The sequence below is a fragment of the Zingiber officinale genome, unplaced genomic scaffold (genome assembly GCF_018446385.1).
Source record: "Zingiber officinale cultivar Zhangliang unplaced genomic scaffold, Zo_v1.1 ctg61, whole genome shotgun sequence".
NCBI classification, from domain to species: Eukaryota; Viridiplantae; Streptophyta; class Magnoliopsida; order Zingiberales; family Zingiberaceae; genus Zingiber; species Zingiber officinale.
In genome coordinates this window covers 307,068-332,215 of record NW_024589959.1, presented here as the reverse complement: position 1 = coordinate 332,215, position 25,148 = coordinate 307,068, and the positions used below count along the sequence as shown (strand labels likewise).

Genomic DNA, 25,148 nt, shown 5'->3' with positions numbered 1-25,148 from the left:
GCAATGCAAAAGACAAGTTATCAAAGTTACATATGAAGTTGGTATCCGAACGGCTTGTGCTAGATTCTGTGGATCTATATAGATGCGTTTCCGGCGTCCTACAGAGCTGGATCTTTAGAATGAGAATTGCAGCCAGATTTATATGGGTCAAGCCATGATTTATATGCAGCCAGATTCTGTCTGTAAAAGCTTTTGATGTGCATGAATTGTAGAGTTGTCAAAATGGGTCTATTCAGCTCGTTTTATTAGCGTGCTGGATCAGGTTCAACCTGGCATATGACTCTAGGTCGGCCGCCCTACATTGGCCCGGCCTAAATGTAGGCGTTTAGATGTTAAATATTTAAAGTTACGGTTAAAATCAAGATTTGTTTTGATTGTTAATTTAAAATTTTTTACTAGTAAACTAGATTTGTCAATAATTTTTGATTTTTTAGATTTGACCAACCATTTTTATTTTATTTTATTTTATTTTTGTATATCAAAGCTAAACTTTATTATTTTTAAGTTTTTACGTGTTAAAGTTAAATTTTGTGATAATTTTATTTTTTTTCCTATTAAAGATATATTTGGTTGGTAATTTTTATTTATTTTTTAATCAAAATTTGAGCCATAATTTTTTACTTTTATTTTTTATTGACTGACCAAAATAATTTATATTTTTTTTAAAAAAAATATTTTCTAAAAGTCCAAAACATATTTAATATTGTATTATTATTTCTATCTAAATTTTATTTATTTTTTCAGTTTTTTTTCTCCTTCATCGCCATTTTTATGTTGTTATTATTGTGCTTCTCCACTAGTTACCATACACATTTTTCCACTAGTTACCATACACATTTTTTTTTAAATATAATTCACCGTAGTTAAATATTTTTGTTTAAATAATTTTGATTGATACTTTATTGAAGTTAAAATTGATAAAAGGCAGCTTGATGTACAAAGCTTCTACTAATATGGGCTCTCGGAGAAGGGTCTATTGTACGTCATTGTTATATTCACTACTTGAACATGTTATCTTTAGGTTACAGAATAATAATTTTACTGTTACGATAAAATTTCTTGTAGGATCGAAACGAACGAAAGAGTAAAGGTGAATTTTATTTTTAAAACTTTTATTTTCGTCTTTTAAAAACTTTTCGAAAACTCGAGTACGCAGTAGAAAAATTAGAATACGAATTGCATAAAAGAAAAAAAAAACACTACTCCAAGCTCACGATCTCTTGGACAGTTTCAATTGGGCAATTCACTAAATTTTCTCCTAAAGAACCTTTGGACAGAGATATTGAATATAAGAATGAGGAAAGTGTAACAATTTACATTTTCCTATGCAGGTATAATTAATAATAACTAACAATTTAACTTTAAATTGTTATCAACACTTGTAGATAGATATAATTTTTGTTCTTGTCATAGAAGATTGTTTGAGCGTAGATTCAGAGTAGTAGAGTCGCAACATAACAATTGTAAGGAGTCGGTGCAGTAGAAATGATTTAAAACTTAGAGTAGAATTGATGTTTAAAGCACTGGCTGAAGACTCCTTTTATCGTGCATTGGGGGCGCCTTTATGCATATTGATCTGATTCGATAATTTCGATCATTATCCTCTTGGGGGCACCCTCACTAACCTAGGGCACTTCCAGTGCCTCAACCTGAGGTGCCTCTAACAACCTTAGGTGCCTCTAATTAGGGCTGTAAATGAACCAAGCGTTCGTGAACAAGCTTGGTGTTCGGCTTGGTAAGAGCTTGTTTATGTTCGTTCAATATATATTAGATTAATTAAACAAACAAGCTTGAACAGCTCGTTAAGCTAAACAAACAAGCTTGAACACATATGTGTTCAGCTCGTTAACGTTCGTGAACAACGTTCGTGAACAATGTTCGTGAACAACGTTCGTGAACAATGTTCACGAACAATATTTATTAATAAAATTCTTTTCAATATGATAAATAAATAATAAAATAAAATAAATAAATTTAAATTATCAATCTTAATAACCAATCAAATAATTAAAAGTTTCAAACAATCAAACAAGCTTGAATTGAGAGCTTGATAACATCTAAACGAACCAAGCTCAAGCCAAGCTCGAACCAAGCTCAAGCCAAGCTTGAATTGAGAGCTTGATAACATCTAAACGAACCAAGCTCAAACCAAGCTCAAGCCAAGCTCGAACTAAGCTCAAGCCAAGCTTGAATTGAGAGCTTGATACCATATAAACGAACCAAGCTCAAGCCAAGCTTCAAACAAGCTCAAGCTCATAAAAAATAAACCAAGCCAAGCTTGAACACTCATTTCAAAAGCTTGGTTCATTTTAAGCTCGGCTCGGCTCGGCTCGGTTATCTTATCAAACAAGCTTGAACACCCCAAAGCTCGGCTTGTTTACAGCCCTACCTCTAATGCATCAACCTGAGATGCCTCCAATAACCTTAGGCGCCTCCACCTAAGGTTCTTCCACCGCCGAACTTATATCCTCAAACTTTGTCTATTCTGGGGCTCCTCGGTTATCCGAGGCACCCTCAATGCTTCAGTCAAGGCACCCTTCTCACCTAAGATGTCTTGAGTACTATTCATTCGAGCTTAATTTTGCACTTCAAACTCCTTCAAAACATGTTAGTTCAAATAACCAAACTTACCTACAAAATAGAGATAGTACAAATATATATTTTATGTTTATGAATTATATCCCGCCTTACCAAAACTATAATCTAATTTTAGTCTCAACTTAGATTTTTAAAATGAGTTTAAGTTGGACTAGCACCTATAATTCTACTGGGACTCATACTTACTGGATCTCTCTTCTCCAGTGCTTATCTTACTTACCATTTGCAGACTTACTTGATTGGATGTTTGACCCACCAAGTCATCCTTCTAGATGCTCCATCTGGACTCCAGTAGTTGTTAGGTCATAGTGACCCAATTGGATTTCCTGCTAGATATCTGGTCCTCCCTGACCTATTTAGACTTTTTGCCAGTTATCTGATCCTCCTAACCTAAATGGAATTCAGCCTGATGTCAAGTCCTCTAAATCCGTCAAGTCCTTCAGCTTGCACACTTAGTAATCAAATTAAAACACAACAGAACTTGACTTTAAACCTTTAACAACATTAAAATATAGGTTTGATTCTGGTGCTTCCTACACCAACACTTCCTTTCATTGAAGTTAAAATTGATAAATAAAAAAATAGCAATTCAAATGTATATTAATATATTACAATAATTTATTATTCATTGCTAAATTAGTTAGTATTTTCAATATTTTCTTAATGAAATTTAATTTAATTTATTTAATTAAAAATATTCATTAGATAAATATATTATTTTTTAATAAATTATGCTTGAAAGTTTAACATTAAAAAAAATATTTTTAAAATTTTACAAATTAAAGAAGTGAGATTTGGCATAAGAGAAAGTTATTGTCATCTAGATAATCTAGTTGGTCACAGTTTTCAATTACGAAAATAATCTTTACCCTAAGAAAAATCTGCCTAGAATTAACTTGTGAATTATGATACTTATTAAATGAAATAATTTCTTCATGGCATCATTACCACTGGTTGATGGTATTTGTTACGTGGCTTGAACAAATATAATCTGCTTTAATGTCTACCATAGATTATAAGTTATTCAATGTGATATTAGCAAAAATTGATAAATTATATATATATATATATATATATATATATATATATACTTATGTTAATCATCATGAGAATTATAGAGAATAAAGATGCTGACACAAGATGTTTTCAGAGTGTAGCTTGAAGGTTTAACTCAAGGAGGTACCCATCCTTGACATAGAGCCTATTATCAATTAGCTAATATATATATATATTAATTCTCAGAGAATTAACCATTACTTAAATCTGAAAGGTTATAGTACTTATCTTCTCACTGCAACTATGTTCTCGGTGTAGACATCCACTGAGCAAGAAATAAGAGGGAACATATGCCCATCTTAATCACCCACCATCAGCGAGATCTGTCATAAAAACAAAACTTTCATACCTAACACTGTTAAGGCCTGTCCAATTGAAGTTGGTTAGCATAATCTTCTGAAACTCTACTTCTTAATTAGGAGCTCCTTAAGATTGCCACTACGTGGAATTTGGAATGACACTTGAATGGAAGGATTTTAGCCAAGAAGCAGCTAGAAATTAATGTTTTCCATAGAAAGAATCAGATACTAGCGCGATGCATTAAGCAACTGCTATGGATTTCTTTGTGGCAATTCAAAAACCTCTTTTCATTGTTTCTGTAATTCTGGTGATGAAATGAGGCACTACAGCTCTGCTAAAGTAACAGCTAGCTAGCAATGTTTTTTAAGAGAACACATCTTGGTTTCATACATAGTTATCTCATATGAATGATTCTCTTGCCACTGAAAGCAGTTCCTTTTCTTCTTCACAGAGTTGCAAGTGTAATATGATTCAAATTCTCTATTCCATCAAATTGATCTTATGAACACAAACCAGTTAAACAATGTTTGTGTAGTCTTCTGAATAATGAGAGGGTTCTCCCAATGGGATATATGGCCTGCATAGGTATATAATCAAATATTCATCTTTAGACCATTCAAACAACAAATAAGCACTTAGCTTTATGGCTGCAATTACTGAAGAAAATATGCATCTCGCAGAATAGGCAATTAATGTAGGTGTAGCTTTCTGATAAAAAATGCATTTCTGAAAAGCTTAAGCTTTTTTTCTTCTTAAAGCTGGTAATGGCATGATCATTCACTGTTTCTTATAATATATATATTAATTATAGAGAACAACCATTATATAGTAATCAATCTGATCTTGAAGAAATAATTATTTATTTTTTTAAAAATAAAATACAATGACTAGGTCTCCAAAGCAATAAGAAAATTAAAGGCTAAGTAAAAGGTCCAAGGAGTGAGGTACTACTGTCTACTGCATGAATCTTTGACCAGACAAGCTGAATTTTTAGCTTTAAAGCCACTGCCATGGCAGTGCAAGACATTCTTTAGCATGAAATGAAAGGCACCAAGAGTAAAGGAACTAAAAGACAGAGACCAGAGAGTGGACAGAGGCGGATTCTTGTCATAACCTTGTGAAGACAACAAACAGTGGCGAGCATCTTTCTCCTCTGAAAAGAGTATATAAATGCACTCGGAGGAGGAAAAGCAAAGGATGCGACTAGATATTGCATTGGCAGGGAAGCTAAAAAAAAAAAAAAAGTAGAGCTGAAGGATACCTTCTCACTTTAATTGACTTTGATTTGACTTAAGTGGAGTCAACATGATCTCGATGTAGTCAAGGATTAGGATACTAATTAAGCAAACACGAACTATTCTGAAGGTTTTGATGCATAGAATTGAGAGATGACAAGTCGTCACTTGAATCGAATGGCATGCATGTTTGTCAGTAGCGTTCATGTTGATTTTAAAATTTGCTCTGACTTTAATACTTTATCATGATCTGTCCAAACACATTTCTTCATTCATGTCCCATCTCCTTTCACTTTGTTCTTCAATAAACCCATTCCATGCATTGCTCTGTCTCAAACATCATCATCATTCTTGGAATTATGATATGTTTATATTTGTTAGGATCGGATATGTCGGTACTAATGGTTTGTTGATGGAAGTTTGATTTAATTTGTCGATGCATATATTTATCAATGCTATATTAATAAATTAATATATTTATCAATGCTATATTAATAAATTAAGATTGTCGATATTAGTACGCACCTACAATGGAACTTGTTTCGCTTTTGACAGATAACTTTTGCTCACCCAGTCATTTCATCATTTTTTCAAATAACAGATGATTTGTTCTCTAACGTGAATATATATCATGCAGTACGTAGTGGGCATCTTCACTGACACATGTTATGCCTAATTAATTATTTATTTAGGAATATTTTAGGTATTTGACATGTATTATGTTTAGCCCTAAAATAAGATATTTTTGTAGACGTGGAATGCGAGAGAGAGAGAGAGAGAGAGAGAGAGAGAGAGATAAAAATAGAGATTGGCAAGAAAAGAGTTCGGAGAGAATGAGTTATTGTAAGGAAATTCTGTTTGTAATCTTAATCTTAGTTTTTAATACAGTGAAATTTTTAACGGTGGTATGTGGATGTAGCTCTCACATTGAGGGTGAATCATAAAATATTCTTCTATATATATTCTTATTTTTCTCTCTCGCAAATTCTTATCGCTTTCGGTAATTTAAGACTGGAATTTTAATTCCCAACAACTGGTGATACGACGAGTCGAGTGGTAGAGATGCGACGAATAGAAACGGTTGATGGCGGATTAGTCTCCGAGTGGGAGATTGTTAATATATATGGAGCCTAATTATTTATTTAAGAATATTTTATGCATTTGACATATATTGTATTGTAGCCTAAAATAAGATATATTTTATGGTAGTAGATGGTTTCTTTGTTTTTGAGACGTGGAGTGCAAGAGAGAAAAACAGAGAAAAAAGTTTGGAGAGAACTGGTTCCGGAGTTTTTGTAAGGAAATTCTCTTTGTAATCTTTATTTTTAATATAGTAAAATTTACTTTGTTGGTCTATGAACATAGCTCTCACATCGAAGGTGAAAGTATATAATTTATATATCGAGTGGAAAGCTTAGCAGACTCCACGGAGCTAGGAAATTTAACAATTATAATGCATGTCAGTGGAGGCAATTAAGCTGCTGGTGTTCTGCGTGCATCTGTTCCTAGCTTGCGTGTGAATGTGATGCCCCTCCCTAAAGATTAATTTTCTTGTTCCCTAGCTAGCTCACTTAATTAGTTAATAAGGAATGCCTAATTACATTAATGTTAATTTATCTACAAATTAATTAACCAAACGTAACACTAACAATGAATGTATATGATCTTATTCGGAATCTGAGTCAGACGAAGGACGGGTGAACTATTACGGATACTGACGGAAGGATGCCCGAGATACTTTTCTAGTGCGTGCTTTCAAAAATGGACTCCCACGTGGTATTGTCGGTCGACGATGACTGCTTCGACAGTACCTAAGCTCTGCACACACTCAAATAGGCACACGGATGTTAGAGGCTAGAAATCAGAGAAAAAGTCCTCGGAGTATGCCCTCCGACGCTCAAGTCAAGTACTTTTCCCCAGAAGAACAGTGTATGAAGAAGAAGGAAAGTAGAAGATAAGTGCGAATGTGCGAGAGAGTGTACCTGTTTGAGGAAGAGGACCTCCCTTTTTATATGACAACGCGTACCTTCTGGAACCTGACTAATGTTAGAGAATGTTGGGTGTCAGGTCTTGTCGGGTGATGGAGGACACGTGACATCCTCCTGTTACTTGAAGGAAGGTTTCATTCGTAGGTGATTGCATATCATTGGAATATTCCCTGATACTTGGCAGTTATTCTTTGACAAGTGGTTACGATTCTCTGACCTTGTTGTCCTGTAACGCCCTTCGTCACGACCGGGAAGGAGTAGGACAACCCGAGACGACCAGTCGGGTATAACACTTGGTCTGGACCTTGGGAGGCCAAGGCTGTCGAGAGATAGTCCCGGCGCTGGTTGGGAGTTGGCTGACCGAGAGCTTTAGCCTACTGAGAGCATCGGGTTTTCGTACCGCCAGACCGTGAGGACCTAACTCGTCAAATTCTGATCAGGTGTCATCCGCCTGTCTACCCAGGTGTTTTAGGTCTGGAATCCCGATCTGTTGGAATCCGATCGGGAATCAGGTCGTGACACCTGTTGACTGTCACTTTTCATTGACTTTTGACTGTCGCATCTTCTTGACTTCTGACTGTCATGTTCTTTTGACTTTTGACTACCATATTTTTATTGGATTTTATCATCATGCACCGTATCAAAATATATATATATATATACACGATAAAATTAATTAAAAAGAGGAAATTTTATACCATTAACAAAATAAAATATAAAAAGGAAATAATTCACTCTACTCGTGTTTAAATTAATAATTGTAACCTTATCACATCACTGGCGAGTGCCACTGGGCCCCAACCTAATTAATGCTGCCACGTCCGACGCAACTCGCGCACCCTTTTGGGAAAAGCCCGTTCCCCGCACCATCATAAACATGCGACCTCCCTCAAATATCCTCCTCATTTGTACGCATAGAAAATGCTTCTGAAGAGGAGTTTATAAATACGCGCCAAATGGCCGTGTCCTTTCTCAGGAGACTGAGCGCGCGGTACACACCGAACGAATTGCCTCTTCTCTTCAGTACTTCTCTTCTTCCTCTCCAAGCTCGAACAGCTAGCCAAGCCAAGCCAAGCCAAGCCAAGATGGAGGGATGCAGCAAGCTCTTGCAAAAGTGCAAGCCCTATGTGGCCATGACCTCCCTCCAGTTCGGCTACGCCGGCATGAACATCATCACCAAGGTCTCCCTCAACCACGGCATGAGCCACTACGTCCTCGTCGTCTACCGCCATGCCTTCGCCACCTTGTCCATTGCCCCCTTCGCCATCATCCTCGAGAGGTACCCATTCCTCTAATTCATCTTTAATCACTTCACACTGTACTATATATAGGCCATGCACAAATATAATTCTAACCACTGATATAAACGTAACGTTCACAGGAAAGTCAGGCCCAAGATTACGTTCCCAATCTTCCTTCAGATATTTGTTCTAGGTCTTCTCGGGTCAGTACTGTTGCCTTGAAAGAATTACAAGACTTTAGTTGTTCGTAGTTAGTTCAAAGATTTTAACCTATATATATACTCTGCACTGAATTTCAGGCCGGTTATTGATCAAAACTTCTACTATGCCGGACTGAAGTTCACCTCGCCGACCTTCTCCTGTGCCATGAGCAACATGCTCCCTGCAATGACCTTTGTGTTAGCCATCTTGTGCAGGTATGTCTATGCATAATTAAGGTTGATTAATATCATATATTCTATGGATGTCTCTGCTAATTGATTCATGATCAAAAGGATGGAGAAGGTGCAGCTGAAGAAGGTGAGATGCCAAGCCAAGATGGTGGGAACTCTGGTGACGGTGGCCGGTGCCATGTTGATGACGCTGTACAAGGGACCTCTCATGGAGATGGCCTGGACCAAGCAGGCTAGCCCACACCAATCTGGTGCTGCCGCGGATGGCTCGACCGACAAGGACTGGTTCAAAGGCTGCATCTTCCTCATCATCGCCACTCTAGCTTGGGCCTCGCTCTTCGTCCTTCAGGCGGCGACGATCAAGAAGTACGACGCTCCCCTGTCGCTCACCACTTTGATATGCGGCGTTGGCACTCTGCAAGCCGTCGCTGTCACCCTGATAATGGAGCACGAGCCCTCTGTTTGGAAGATCGGCTTCGACATGAACCTCCTCGCTGCCGCCTATGCTGTCCGTCTCACTCATCTTTCTCGCTGATCATAAATCTATAGTTGGTGAGAAGATCGATGCTGACAAGTTTTTCCGGTTTGGATTTGGATCAATTATGCAGGGGATCGTGACGTCTAGCATTGCCTACTACGTTCAGGGTCTGGTGATACAGGAGAAAGGGCCAGTCTTTGCCTCTGCCTTCAGCCCACTGATGATGATCATCGTGGCGATCATGGGGTCCTTTATCCTTGCTGAGAAGATCTATTTGGGAGGGTAGCTTTCTATACTGATTAAACAAGAGTTAAAGGGCTTCCATATAACAAGGACTGTGGACTAATTAAAACTCATATGGTATGGTATGTGCAGCGTGCTGGGCGCGGTGCTCATAGTGTTCGGACTCTACTCTGTTCTCTGGGGCAAGCACAAGGAGAACAGGGAGAAGACCATGGAAGCTTTGGACATACCAGTAGCAGTGAAGGACGTGGAAGGAAATGGGAAAGCGAAGGAGATCATACAAGTCAACAACTGGGTGATCTCCTCCCTTGACAAGGCTGTGGATGTCCCAATACAAGGTAAATCCATGAATGCCAAGGAAGAGCCATGAGTAGGGAGTGAATCTATAGTGGGAGGAAGATGAGTAGGTACAGGGTCTGAGGTGGATTTTCTTCAGTTTTTAGTTTTCTTTCCCTTGTGCGAGTTATGATTTGTAAGTTTGCAAGGAATGAGAACTAAGAGCTTTAAAGTAGCATAAGAGTTATTGATCAATTATGTTTTTCTCACTACTAGAAATCAATTTACACCTTTTCTTAATAGTCTTGAAGATGGTTAAGATGATTGATCCTGTCTAGAATCTAAGTCAGATAAAGACCTGATGACGGGAGACGATTGAAATACCTTTTTCGTATATTCGTCTAAAAAAGGGACTCCCACATAGTGCTGACGGACGATGATGATTGAACCGACGGTACCTGAGCTCTGCGCACACTCAGATGAGCACACGGACAGTAGAGGCCAGATATCAGGGAAAAAATCCCCGGAACAGACCATTCCACGCTCAAGTCAGGTACTTTTTTCCCAGAAGAACAGTGTGCGAAGCAGAAAAGAAATAGAAGACAAATGCGAATGTGTCAAAGAGTATACTTGCGTGAGGGAGAGGACCTCCCTTTTTATATGACAGTGCGTACCTTCTGGAGCCTAACCAATGTCAGAAAATGTCGGGTGTCGGGTCTTGGAGGGCATGTGACATCCTCCTATAATCTGAAGGTTTCATTCGCGGATGACTGCAAACCGTTGGAATATTTCCTGACACTTGATAGTTATTCTCTGTCAGACAGTTATAATTCTCTGATGTAGTTATCCTGTACGCTTTTTACCCCGATCGGGAAGGAATAGGACAACCTTGGATGATCAATCGAGTATAACGCCTGGCCTAGACTTTGGGAGGCCGAGGCCGAGGCCGTGGAGAGATAGTCCAAGCGCTGACCGAGAGTTAGCCGACCGGGAGTTAACCGACCGAGAGTTAGCTGACCGGAAGTTAACCGACCGAGGGTTAGCTGACCGGGAGTTAACTGACCGAGAGTTAGCTGACCGGGAGTTTTAGCTTACTGAGAACACCAAGCCTAAGTACCGCCAGGTCGTGATAGCTTAACTCGTCAAATCCTGGTCATGTGTTATCCGACTATCTACCCAGATGTCTCATATCTAAAATCCCGATATATGAGAGCCTGACCGGGAATCAAGTTGTTGACGTCGTTCCCCAATTTTACTTCTTCTTTCCATACATGTTGACTGTCATGCCCCCCTGACTTCTAATTGTCACATCCCCCTGACTTCCGACCGGCACACCCTCTTAACTTATGACTGCCACCTTTTACCGGACTCCACCATCATGCACCATATCAATAGTCATTGTGATCCTTAATTAACATTTCAATAGATCATTTGATGCTTCAATTGTCATGCCCCAAGTGAGCTCTCTTCCCATGGTCAAATTAAAACTAGTTCACTCATTTGAGGTTATAATTAATACTCCTCATCACACTTAAGAATGCCTCAACAGAGATAGCATGATGAAATTGATTAGAATGCCTCAATTGAAAATAGGTATAGCACTCATACATATTTTAAATTAAAATTATACCCTTTACTTATCATGGATGGCAACTCGTGTAAAATGCTAACACCATCTTGTGATTTTAACTTATAGATGAAGAATAATAAAAGGCAAAGATAATCACTGAACAGACAAGTATGCAAAGAGGATATATACAAAGTTAAACAAGATACCTTAAGAACTAGTTATTGGAATTTAATATTAATTAGTGTTAATACAAAGTGGATAAAGAAAATGATGCCTAACAAACCAAAAGCGAACTGTTTCAGCACAAACAGACATCTTTTTTTAGTGAGGCATGACTGATTCCAAGTTCCATTTCCTGCAGATTTGTGAGCAACTTGTGGCACAAAGATCATGAGAGGAATATCATGCAGAATTTTACGTTCTAGAGTCTGATTTCTTTTCTGCATTCTTAATACTTAACATGGAGTTGATTGATACCTGTAATCCAAGTTCTGGGCATCCTCCAGTTGCATGGTGTTCATGAAGAATCTCATGCCAATTTGGCATCTTTCACTTTTAGTTCATAATCCATTTCAAGATCTTTAGTAAATAACCCTCTCCCTCGTAGGGAAAGAGATCACATAAATAGATTTTATGATAAGAAATACTCTCATCTTCACTACACAAATAACAAGAAAAGCAAGAATCATAATCCACACCAACAAAAAAGCTCACAGAATCTTATAGTAAATGGATATACACACTCATTTTACACATACCATCCTCACTAAATGGATAATAATTAAGAACAGTCCTATTTTGGAATTTCCAATTCAATAGGTTAATTAATAGCCATGACAATTCTTTCTTCCACTAGCCAAACAAGTTCATGGGTGTGTATTTGGAAGTCACTATGGAAAGAACAAATCCATTATTGATAGCAGCAACAACAGCAATTCCCAGCGTATCTGTATATAATCATATATTTTTTTTTAAAGTTGAGCTCACATTTAATATTTCCATTGAGCAACAACGCTTAATTACTACTTGCCTAATCATGAAGCCCTCTTATGGGGAATCTTGATGTGACCTCAGTAATGGCTTAAGAGTCTTAATCCTTTTTTGTATAAAAAGAAAACCTTACACGGAGGAAGGCCAAAAAGGAAAAATAATAATTTTGTATGCAGTATCATGACTTGAGAATATAAATTAATGGTGATGTGGTATGAGATCCCAACACAACACTGCTACATGGTGTTCTTTTCGTATTAGTGGAAGATTTGCTTGGTTTATTGCACTGCTTAAAAGAGATTTTAGGCTTTTGCATCGTGCAAATGACCAGGCAAAGGCCACTTAAGAGACATAATCTGAACAAATTGGATCCAAAGCCATCTTATGATCCACTGGTCTGGCAAAGAAAGTTTGTTCCTGTATACCGTGAGGTGTTTTTTCAATGTGAGCAATGTTTCTCGTTGGATATCTTGACCTCCCCATACAAATGACCGCATTAGCATAAAATGTCTCCCATAATTTAGCTGTCTGTATCTTGCCGCGAGACCGATGATATTGATCCTCTTGAGATTAACAATATCACCTTTTGCTCTAATAAAACGGGAATCAGGCCAACCATACTATCTAGAAAAATGAGTTGTGTCATAATAAATCTGGCTTGGTCTTGTGTTCGCCCAGCACAATATAAAAACTGATTACGTCATACCTGATAAATCCATTTCAACATCACTCCACACTGTGTAGATACCTTCAATTCTTCCTCTTTCAGGAACTGACGACCTGGGGTTTACCCCGCCATGCGCCTATGGCCTGTGTACCTGCATGAACCTCCCTCCATATCCGTGGGGCCGGCACTAGGGGGGCCGCTAAGGTAGCGGATCTACCTTCAATTCTTCCTCTTTTGTGAAATAATAGACCATCTAAGATGAGGCAAACCAAAGCATGTCATAAACATCGTCTGTTCTCCTCATTTTCTTGCCTCGGACCTTTGAAGAAAGTCCATGATGACTGTCTCTGTAGTTTTCTTTCTCTGTAAGCTTACTGTAACTGATTGCAACCCTACTGTTTCAAACAAGGCATTGGTATTTCCATTTTCCACAAACTGTGCTTAATTTTTCACTTTTCTTTTTCTAAGAGGAAAAGCGGGATTTTGACCATAGTGATACCATCAATTAAAGGCAGCCATGGCAAACTCATTTAGGAATCAACCACCTTTTCAATAAACCATTTCTTCTCCTTGGAAGAAGAAAAAATTCAATTAGAAAGAGGAAAACAAGAAGCAAATGAGAATTATTAAGATGAAGTGCATTGCATAGTTTAATTTTTCTGTTTGGGGGAAAACCAGTGAGCAATTTATTTCACTGTTAATCATGCTATCATCTAAAATCATTATTTATCATGAGATAAGACAGTCTAAATCTTTAACTCTCATTTTAAACCTGAATCTTCAGAATTTTAACGCTATGGAAAAGAAGGCAAGTTCCATCAAATAGGTGAGGTACTACATGATTGGTTTATCTTTGCTGAAAGTAATAATCTAAAGGGAATTAAGGAAGAGAAATGTCTACTTTATCTTCCTTGCAGGTCTTTATAATTCAATGCTAAAGTACCTACATCATCAATCTTCTTTTAGACGCATTTCTATAGACAAGCGGAAAAAAAATAAGAGAGATGTAAAACTTAATCAGTAGGCAACCCTTTCATAATAAATAACCACTCAGCACACTTCAAAGCTAAATCTATTTTAAAATAATAATAATAATAATAATCATCACTTTTCCCCTTCCGTTTCCTATATCATCATCTTGTTTATCCATCCATGGATTTTTTTTTTTTAGAGAAAATCCTACCACCAAATCTTTTGCATTCTTTCTCTAGCAATAATTAACGGATGACTCCCTTTCAACAAAAATAACGCACTGCAACTGATTGAGTCATCATTTTTTTTCTAATTGCAGAATACCAAATTTTTCACAAGCACAAGTTTGAAGTTATATATTCAATGGAAAGTAAATATACACTCTTTCCTAATGAAAGGTGAGTGGATACATGATTCATTAACTTGAGCAACTTGAGGAGGCAAATTCCAAAAGCATGGCAGTCAGAATCCCTCTGAGACTGAAAAAAAAAAAAAGAATAAAAGAAACGTCCTTGAACTCAAAATAGAGGCAAAAGCATTGGTGAATCAATTGGACAATTTGGACAAAAGTGGAGTACACTCAGACTCCAATAATACTAAATAATTGGCGTCATACACACTGCTATCTGTGTGTGAAAAAAGCCACAACTGAGTGGCTGATGAAAGAAACATATACTTTTTAGTGCCTTCCAATATGGAGTGATCAGAGTGCATTCATGTCAAAAAGGAGCTCTCTGAAGAAGAAAAATGAAAATATTGACTTTTGAAACATTATACGCAGACTAGAACTGTGTTTTTGAAATTGCATGCTGGAGTATCGTTTCCTGCTGCCAGCGAAGGAATGAGCAAGTTGAACCAGTCATCTATCTATTGTGATGCCATGATTTGTTTAGCAGACAATTGCCAGTTTTGGTCATGAATTATGATATGAATCTAGTTGAATATCTAATGTGTATACGTCAGATATATTACCTGTTCTCATTTAGATAAAGTGTGAAACATAGGTGATTAACAAAGCTTTCAATTTCCATTCACGTTGTAATGCTCCCAACTTTCATCCAACTGCAATGCTATATTTCTTCATACAACTCTATTGGACACCATCCCAGCCAAGTCTTCATTCGACATCTTGGCCAAATGCAGAGAAAGGGCCAAGTCATGAAAGGATTAGCTGCCCTTGAAAGTTGTCAACAAGAAGAATCCATTGAAGTGGAGAGCCCTATCCCTTAAGATAGTGTAGTACTACGCAAGGTCCACAATGGTCACATTGATGTAGATGGTAGTGCAAGCAAGCTAGTTGAGGGGAGGGGAGCCAATCAAGTTTGTGAGGATCAAGATTCTAAACAGGAATAGGAAGGCAGTCCATAAGTTCGAACCATAGGAATGAAGCTTAGGATGTAAGATCCTATAATTTAATAAAATATCGTAAAATCTAAAACTATACTTGACATTTATCATATGTAATGACGATGCAAGGTGGTAATGTGTCCACTCAACAAATTGATCAAGATATATAGACTATTGCAGAAGAGCTCGTTATTGCAACCCAAAACACAACCCAGAATGACAACCATCAATGAGTTATATTGACACTCCCATGTTTCAAGAACCAATAGTTAACACTACAAAACACCCCACGATTAGCGATGGAAATATCCATCTCTAATCGGTCGATAATCCCAATTAGCGACCGCTTGGTGATTGAATCTTTCCGTCCCCATGATTTGGGTTGCTACCGTATACGACATTTATATTTCCGTCACTTTCTTAGTGACAGAATGTAAATTCCGTTGCTAATGTACAATACAATTATCTTAGGTTTAGAGATGGATAATTTATATTCCGTCACTAATTAGCAAGAGAAATATAAATTTCATCGCTAACCTTAAATAATTTTCCTATTTAACTAGTTTAAGATTAACGACGGAAATATAAATTCCGTCACTCACCTCTAATAATTTCGATGTTTAACTAGTTTAAGATTAGAGACGGAAAATTAAGATTTCCGTCGCTATATTTCATAACATAGAGATGGAGATATAATTTAGCGATAGAAATATAATATTCCGTCACTATTTTATTGTATCTAATAGCGACGGGAGTTTAAAACCCGTCGCTATTTTTACAATAAATAACGGCGGAATTATAATTTTCTATTGGCAAATTTGACAAATTTTTACCAGAATCTCTTCGTTTTAGCGTTTTCCATGTTTACATAAAATATAACAACCAATAAACCATCGCAAACGATGGTTATCACAACACATTTACATTATAGAACTAAACAACACAATATTTACATTATAGAGCTAAATACCACAACATCCAATCCAAACATAATAAACAGGTCTAAAAATACAATCGATAATATAATCCAAACACAACATCCAAAACATGACAAACGATAATAAAATTCAAACCTATCCAATCCGAACATAAGAAATGATAGAAACCAAACATCTTAATACAATCAAGAGAAGTCCAAAACAACAATCTATATCATCCAATACAATTATACAAGACATCGAACTCAAAATCTAATACAAAATCATCTTCAGTCATGTAGAAAATAAGGTATGATAGGTTATGAATACAACAATAGTTTTTGAAGTAAGGAATAACTACTTATCATAAAAATACATAAATTGATAAACACAAATTTTACATTCTTTAAAAAAACATACCTTAGTTCAAAAATTTTGGATATATCTCCAGATGGTGATAGAAATATCATCCACTGAAATGGATCGCGAAAAAATTTAATACAATTAGAGATGCATATAATTTAAAAAGGCATAGCAATATTTTTCATTGAAATGCAGAGATAAACAAAAAACTAAGTTATATGATAATACACCTTAAAATGAGCTACTCATCAGGGGTATCGTTGGGATTCTCGATATCTTAGGACTCAAAACGATGCGGCTGCTGCTCCTGCGTCGGAGTGAACTAAGCTGCCACGACACACATATGGTGATACATCTCCTCAGCTCTGGTGTCCCGAGCAATCATCGACTGCTCTAATGTCACAACTCGATCCCTCAATTCTCAATATTTTTGTCGCAACTCTTGTACCTCACTAGATGACGAGGACCTAGGACAACCCTTGATCCAAGGAGGAGGCCTCATACGATCAAAAACAAGTTTGTCTTGGGAGTCAAGGCCGTAGAGGGAGGTCTTCTTCCTTCCACCGACGACATCATAATAAATGTCATTAATCGCATCAGTGGATAGAGTATGTGACTCCTCTCCCTCTATACGAGACGCTTATGCAATTCTATTTATCATTTCATCTTGTAAAAAAATAAAAAAATAATCAATATCCACATACAGTCTATAAATATATATTGAATGATAATTGTGTAATTGGATAAAGTTAATATTATTATGTTGACTCCTTTGGATAGCAAATTTGCGACAAATAGATAATTGTGTAATTTGTTTTTTGTCGCTAATTCTCGACGGAAAATAGAACCCGTCGCTAATTAGACGGAATTTGTTTTCCGTCGTAAAGTTCGTCGTTATTTGGTGATTTTTTTTGTAGTATAAGAAAAGAGTTAAAGTTGCACACTCTCATTGTTAACTATGACTAGATATGAGAAGCCATGACAACATAAAGCCAAACAAGTTATCAGCTATCTACTCTAAAGCAGATAGAATTGCCTACCTAGAGCCTATATTTATCCTAGAATATACTAAAGGCAACTTAAGCAGTTCAAGTTCACTGGTAGTTTGTTGCACATTTGACACTTAAGATAAACAAAAGTGAATGTATAACCCTATATATATATATATATATATATATATATATACATATTTCCTGCTTCAATTCAAATTTTACAAATGTATTGACAGTTTAATTAAGAAGTATTGCCCTCTAACTGTTAAGTAACAAATCAAGTGCATTTGAATTTAATCACTTGTTTTTGCTGGTAATATTTACTCTTTTCTTTCTTTTTTTTTTTTTTTTTTGCTTCGATGCATTATATTTATTAGTTTTTATCCATCATAACTTTAACCAGCCATAAAAAGCATTATTGGACAACACCCAACTACACATACAGTTATAAGTCCATCCTCCTCTTATTCTGCTCTAGCATATTGAGTATTGCTATTACTATTACTATTACTATACTTCTCTCTTATCTTCTTCATTCTAACATTTGGGTACAACTTCCAATAATGATATAATCCATTTATTAATGGTCGTTCTCACATAAGGCGTTTCCTTGAAAACCCATTTTAGGTTCCTTGATGTATTCAAAGTTGGTCTATGAAATATATCTTATTATGAAATTGACAACTCCCATCAAAATCATAGGCATTATTAATGCCCTTAATTTATTTACAATTTATTGTTTCTTGTCTATGTGCTTCGCCAAACTTCATTCACTAAACTATCTATACTTATATCACACATCACAATGGTGTCACTAAGCACAAAAAAAGCACCTACTTGATATTGCAAGTCCTACAATGTTCATATGCTCAAATTTTTTTTTGGAAATATGAGGTTATATACCACCTGATATGTTGTGTTTCTTCATTTGTAATTGTGGTAAAGTCCTCTTCTCCCATATTTATCCACAATTTTTTTTCCTTTTCCCTTTACCACTAAGCATTTTTGTTTATTTATATAGGATTCATGTTCTTTAACATAAACATAATAAACTTAACTATAGATCCACTGGTTGCATTTTTCATGAATGTTTTCCCATATTTATCCTCACAATTCCCAGCAAAATCCAGCCGCAAGTGACGTCAGTGAATGTCCAACTGTGACCGTACAAACCCAAATGGACAATCATGTGGATATTAACCTTCTATAAGTGCAAATTCTGCATTTGCCAAACCGTAAGCTAGTTTTGATCTAAGTAGCTAGAAGCTTAGTGTTTTCCTTTGGAAAATAGTAACCAGATCCATTTTAAGCACAAAAGTTAGACTTCAGCTCTACCTAATTGAATAATTGTTATTGTCATCAACCTGATTGGAGATAGAATTTCATTGATGAATTTGATTTATTAGGTGACTGAATGTCTAAGAATTTGTATGATTCTTTCTTCTACCTTAAACCCTGCAACAGTGGTTTTATCCCTAGCATATTATTCCTTAAATGTGCCGATCGATTTTTTATCTAGATTAGAAAAAGAATAAATATAACAAAAGAACACAAAGTTGTATAAGAGTAGCATCAACATGAATTCCATAATTAACCTGGGCAAATGCTCCTCATTCCCCAGTTGGATATGAGACTAGATACTTCAGCTTCATCCTACACCCACATTTGTAGTTCTGCCTTGTATTTTCCGGCTTTGTCTACTTTTTTCCTTGTACCGATTATGAAATTCCTGTTCAAGCTGCTCTTTTGCCATCTCGTTTCCTCCACTATTACTTCACAAGTTATTATTCAAAATAATTACTATTTTTACTACGCAAGTACAGTATAACTGAAGACAAATAGCATTACAACTGAAGTAATGCATTGTTCTAGGTCTCATAATAATCAGCATGGCATCACAAGATTTTTAGGTCAAAGGCCACTCTAATAGCTCAAATAATTTAGTAGAATGTATGACCACACTAAATTGTCCATGAATCTGTTTCCTCGCCCAGCAAAATTTACCACAAACTGGAGTTAGGTAAGATAAGACAAAAATTGGTTTTTGAAGACAAAGCACTATAAGAATCTCTGCTTTCAATGTCAAAAATCAACAAACAATAGATCTGCAAGTCATTAACATCTAGTGCAAGAAATATATTTGTACTCGACCAATGGCATAAGCTATCAAAAGCAAAACAGACCGTTCAGAAAATCAAACAAAGTGAATAGAACGATGACCTAGTTCTTAAATCTCTACCAGTAAGTCCTCTCTTGTACCTCGCCACGGATCCTCAACCAAACTCGAAGCAGATCAAATTCCTGATAACGTATGCAGCAAAAGGGGGGAAACAGGGACGAGTATTTAGAGAACATAAAAATGAAAAATATAATCATTTGTCATTTTCCCTTTCTTAAAGGCTTTAAAAAAAGTTGAGTAAAGTTGAGAAAAATCCTCAATTAAAATTTGAATTTTGCATGTAATTTCATCCATAAAAAACTTTATTTTCATTCCTGCATGTAAAGTTTTATTTGCTTCAACTCCCTCATGCAAATATTGTGACATAATTGCCCCTCAAATTTTTTTTGGTACAAAAGGTCCAAAAATGAGTATAATTTAAATAAAATTTAATATATTTTCTATCCAATTGAATATCATTTAAAGAAAATCTAGCATATTCGAGTATATTTTTAATTAAAATTATCCTTCATATATTTTAGGTATAAATAGTCTAAAAATGAGTATAATTCCTATTAAATTCAGTATTTTAAACTAGAATCGAGTATATTTTCTATTAAATTGAGTACGACTTTTTTCTTATTTAATATAATTCTTCCTAAATTCAGTACCATTTGAAAAAAAAAATATAGTATATTTTTCATCCAATTGAGTATCATTTAAAGAAAATCTAGTATATTTTACATCTAATTTAGTACAATTTAAAGAAAATCTAGTATATTTTCCATCAAATTGAGGTGGAAAAAGAATCGTACTCAATTTGATAGAAAATATACTAGATTATAGTTTAATTATACTGAATTTAAGAGGATTTATACTCATTTTTAGACTTTTTATACTTAAAATATCAAGGGTAATTAGGTAAGTATATTAGACTAGGGAGTGAAAAGAAAGATTTTTTCCAATGGGGACTGCATGCAAATTTTCCATTAAAAGTTACTTACTTTGTTACATTAAACTAAAAATATTGTTCATTCAATTAAAAATCACAGAGAGGAATTTGATTTTACCCATTCAACAATGTTTGTTATTACATCAAAGTGTTAAGGTGAAATGTTTAAGATCATATAGTACTTTTATAAAGCACCAAAATAGTTTTAATTAAAAGCATATTTTTTATGTGTTTTTTAAATAAGTGAAGGGGTAATTTTTTTAAATCAGGTTGTGTTCAATTATAGTGTAGCCATTAGTTTTGAATTATTAAAAAAAGTTCTTATGATGATACAGTAGTTTTTAAACTTTTTAGTTGTTATATGTAGTTTTATCAAAATTCTTACATGATGCTAAATTATTTTAAATTTTAAAAAAAAATACTTTTATAGCAATCTGCCCAATGCTGCTATATGATCATAAATTATTTGAAACGAAAAAGAAGTATTTTTAAAAAGTTTCATAGATCTTTAGAGCTAATTTGTCTTTTTATAATTGACGTGGGAATGGTCAAAATCTTGGTATCTTCGTAACAGTCAAGATATCTATTTATTTGGAAGATAAAAGTCAAATCAAAGATAATTCAATTGGATAAGATTGACTTGAACCATGCTGACTCGGGGGGATTCGTAAGACTACTTTAGTTAATATTCCTGACTAGCCATGTCCGTCGAATGTCACTTGAGCTAGGCGCTAAGTCAATATCACTTCTGACGACTCTACCCACCTTAGCGTCACTATCACTTGAGCAAAACACTAGTTATATGAGACCTCATTTTAGAGATCGGACAGGACAAAGGTACAAGCCTTGGGTCATCCGATGATCCGAGCGACAAATACTAAACTTATAGAGTTATGATATTCATAAGAAAATTTTTTAAGGATAGACACATAAATAATAAGATCCTTCATTTCATTTTTTATGAATCTCATTATTTATGTGTCTATCCTTAAAAATTTTTCTTAAGAATATCATTATTCAAACTTATATATCTAATTTCTTGATCGATTATACAATACTTAAAAAATCCTTTTCTCTTGATCTCATATCAAAAGTCATCAGATCAGATGATCATTAATCATTAAAGTCATCAGATCATTAGTTAATAATATAAGAAAATGTCAAAAGTCATATCATTGATCATTAATATAAAAGAATGTTAAATGCCGTCGAAATCATAAAGATGATACATTAATACATAAAAGGTAAAAGGTCATTAATAAATAATATAAAAAGAGGACAACAAGAGAGATAAAAGGTATGCAAGAACTTTACTATTTGTTGTCTACATTATTCTTCTTCTACTTTCTTGTTGATTATGACTTGGGAGTCGGAATGATAATGCTAGGATATCTCAATACCCCTTTCAATCGTCCCTTCGAAGTTCTTCCTTTTGCATACTTCAGTGGCAACAGTTAATACCTCGTTTCATTACTTATATATCAATCTCAAAAGTCTCAAGGCGGGATCAATAGTTTATATAAGTTTTAATCCATCTAGCACTTTTGTTCTAAAGTGTTGTATGAATTTATTTTCGTATAAAAATTACATCAATGTATACATTTATTTTTCAATTTAAGACTATATAATAATTTCAAACAAAATTGATATACGTATTCTATATTTTTTATAAAATGTACTACTATGCATTTCTTTTACCTCTAAAGTTAAATATACGTATTTTGAATTTGCCCTTTAAGAAAAAAAAAACACTGAAAAATAAATGAATGACAATGCAGACTAAAAAAAGAGAACTTTAGCGGGATGAAGCAATATTCATGGGTTTGATAGAATTAAAGCGTTAGAATAATTTTATAATATCTGTTATGGATTGAGCAAAATGCAAGATAAAAAAGGATTATTTAGGGATGTTTGATTCAGAGGAATAAAGATAGAGATGAGAATAACGGATGACGATGACCCAAAGAATTTGGACGTCATCAGATCTTCTAGGGCCATCCAGTTAAAAGTCCTTTAGCTAGGTCACAGCTTTTATCTCTTAAACGTAAATCATTGCTCAACAACCACCTCGGTTCATCTACTTGTCCCCGATCGACGAATAATGGACTCGTAGTTTAATCGACAAAGTCGTCGTCCCACCGATCCACAGATCTAGAGGAGGAAGCAAAAGTAATCCAGCTTTATCATGACGCTAGCCAGTGCAGCCGATTTAAATCATAGGTTTAAATTTTTCTCCCTTAGCGAGGGTCATAAGGTGGGTGATGAAATGACAAGAGAAAAAAAAAATGGGTTGATGAAAGAAAAAAAAGGAAAAAGGAAAATAAAAGTGCTAATATTATCAATAAAAAATCTTGTAGTTATTTTTAAATCAAAAATAAGTAAAATCTTATATTATAATTATTAAAATAAAAAAAATTCAAATTATTATTTTTAATGCATTAACAAATAAAGATAAAATTTCCGATTTAAATCAAACGTCCTTAGTTTTGTTTACATAAGTATATATACATATGTCTATATGAACTTAGAAAGTTAAATTTAACAGTTTAAATAAGGCATACTAAAAACCACTTATCATAATAAAATATGGTCCTTTAATATTTTATTATAAAAACTTAAAAAAAAAAATCCAAGTTGACAATCGATGATTGTGAAGTAGTGAATTATCCGCATGCGGTTGGCCGCCCACGCGTACTCCGTGACGATTATTTAAATCTATGCGACTTTTATATATAAAAATGATAATTTATCAAAAGATCTATTTAGAGTATGTTTGATTGGAAATTATCTTGATAATTTTAATTATTTATTTAAAATTATCAATAAAAATCTTATATAATTTAGATAATTAATAATTTTTTAGTAATATTTTATGTCCGACACATCAGTAAAAGGAGCATGCAACTGAATCGGAAAACTGAGGTTTTCTTGATTCTGAAAAATGGAATTTTTTTACCCAAAATACTTTCGAGAAAATGTGATAAAAAAGAAAAAAAATAAAAAGTAAAAAATAAAAAAACCTTTTAATAAAATAAAATAAATTAAAAAATAGGAAAAACTAAAAAAAATAAAAACATGGGGAAAAAAAATTAAAAAACATAAAAAATAGAAATTATTAAAAGATGTATATTACTTTAATTTTTATCATAGGCGCACCTTTTTATTGTCGTCTTCCTATTCTACCCTCATGATGAATTTAACTGATTTTTTTTTCTTTGTCAATTCTCTCTCTTCTTTTTCTAACTATGCATGCAACTTACTTCTCTTTCATGTCATCTTTTTTATCTTCTCTTTTTTTTTTATTTTTTTTAAAAACCTGTTATAGGAGATCAGACCCACGTTGGGTCTGATATCTTTCCATATCAGGCTCACATTGGGTCTGATATGAGGAGATATCAGGCCTAACAACAAGGAAAAAAAAAGAGAGATTTAGGTTTTTCAAAATATCTGGTCCACCACTAGGAAGTAGGAATGTCGAAAATAACAATGGAGAACATATTTAAACTCCTTGTAATTTTAGAAATACACATGAGCTTAAATGGGTGCAATCAGAGCTTTCTAGGTACATTAGTGAGTTTTAACCGAAACTCACTCATCGACTTAGAGGCCTCATATTGTAACCATTTCAGGTCTTGTGGATTTCTAAAATTACAAGGAGTCCAAATATGATTTCCATTGTTATTTTTAACATTTCTAATAGCAGGGGTTTTGAAAAAACTAAATCTCTATCTTTTTTTTTTTTTTCCTTTTTTTCCCTATTGTTGAGCAGATATCAGACTTGTGTTGGCCCTGATATGGAGAGATATCAAACCCAACAATAGACAAAGAAAAAAAAAAGAAAAATAAAGAAAGAGATATTTATGTTTTTAAAACCTTTGGTCTCATTAGAAATGTTGAAAATAATAATGGAGAACATATTTGAATTCCTTGTAACATCAGAAATCCACATGAACTGAAATGGATGCAATCAGAACTCTCTAGGTCTATTAGTGAGTTTTGACCGAAACTTATTAATCGACCTAGAGATCTCATATTACAGCCATTTCAGGTTATGTAAATTTTTAAAATCGTAAGGAATCTAAAACTTAAATTTCTCTTTTTTTTTTTATTATTAGACTTGATATGAAGAGATATCAGGCCCAACGTGGACCTGATATGGGGAGATATCATGTCTAACAATAGAAAAAAGGGAAAAAATCTTATATTATAGTTATTTTTTAAATCAAAACAAGTAAAATCTTATATTCTAGTTATTAAAATTAAAAAACTCAAATTATTTTTTTAATGCATTAATAAATAAGGGTAAAATTAAAAATTTATTTGATTTATAATAATAAATTGATTTAAATTAAATATTGAAAATGTAATCCTGATTTCTTATTACCATTTCGATTTAAATCAAACGTCCCTTAG

The 25,148-nt window shown here is 34.5% G+C and overlaps 1 protein-coding gene and 1 long non-coding RNA gene across 4 annotated transcripts; one reads left to right on the top strand and one right to left on the bottom strand.

Annotated features, from left to right (window-relative positions):
* The first annotated feature begins 8,118 nt into the window (after positions 1-8,118).
* Positions 8,119-10,042, top strand: LOC122037561 (WAT1-related protein At5g07050-like). Its single transcript, XM_042597077.1, has 6 exons — positions 8,119-8,456; positions 8,559-8,621; positions 8,718-8,834; positions 8,913-9,318; positions 9,419-9,570; positions 9,664-10,042. The coding sequence occupies exons 1-6, from the start codon at positions 8,134-8,136 to the stop codon at positions 9,899-9,901; spliced, it is 1,299 nt and encodes a 432-aa protein (XP_042453011.1). The 5' UTR covers positions 8,119-8,133; the 3' UTR covers positions 9,902-10,042.
* Positions 10,043-12,552: 2,510 nt separating this feature from the next.
* Positions 12,553-19,957, bottom strand: LOC122037558. Of its 3 annotated transcripts, XR_006127673.1 has the most exons (4): positions 19,221-19,957; positions 16,691-16,743; positions 13,074-13,603; positions 12,553-12,991 (listed from the first exon to the last, which is right to left on the bottom strand). It is a non-coding gene; the product is annotated as an uncharacterized LOC122037558 (long non-coding RNA). The 3 variants fall into 3 exon arrangements; XR_006127672.1 differs by having other exon boundaries at positions 12,553-13,603; XR_006127674.1 differs by having other exon boundaries at positions 12,553-13,597.
* Positions 19,958-25,148: the final 5,191 nt, after the last annotated feature.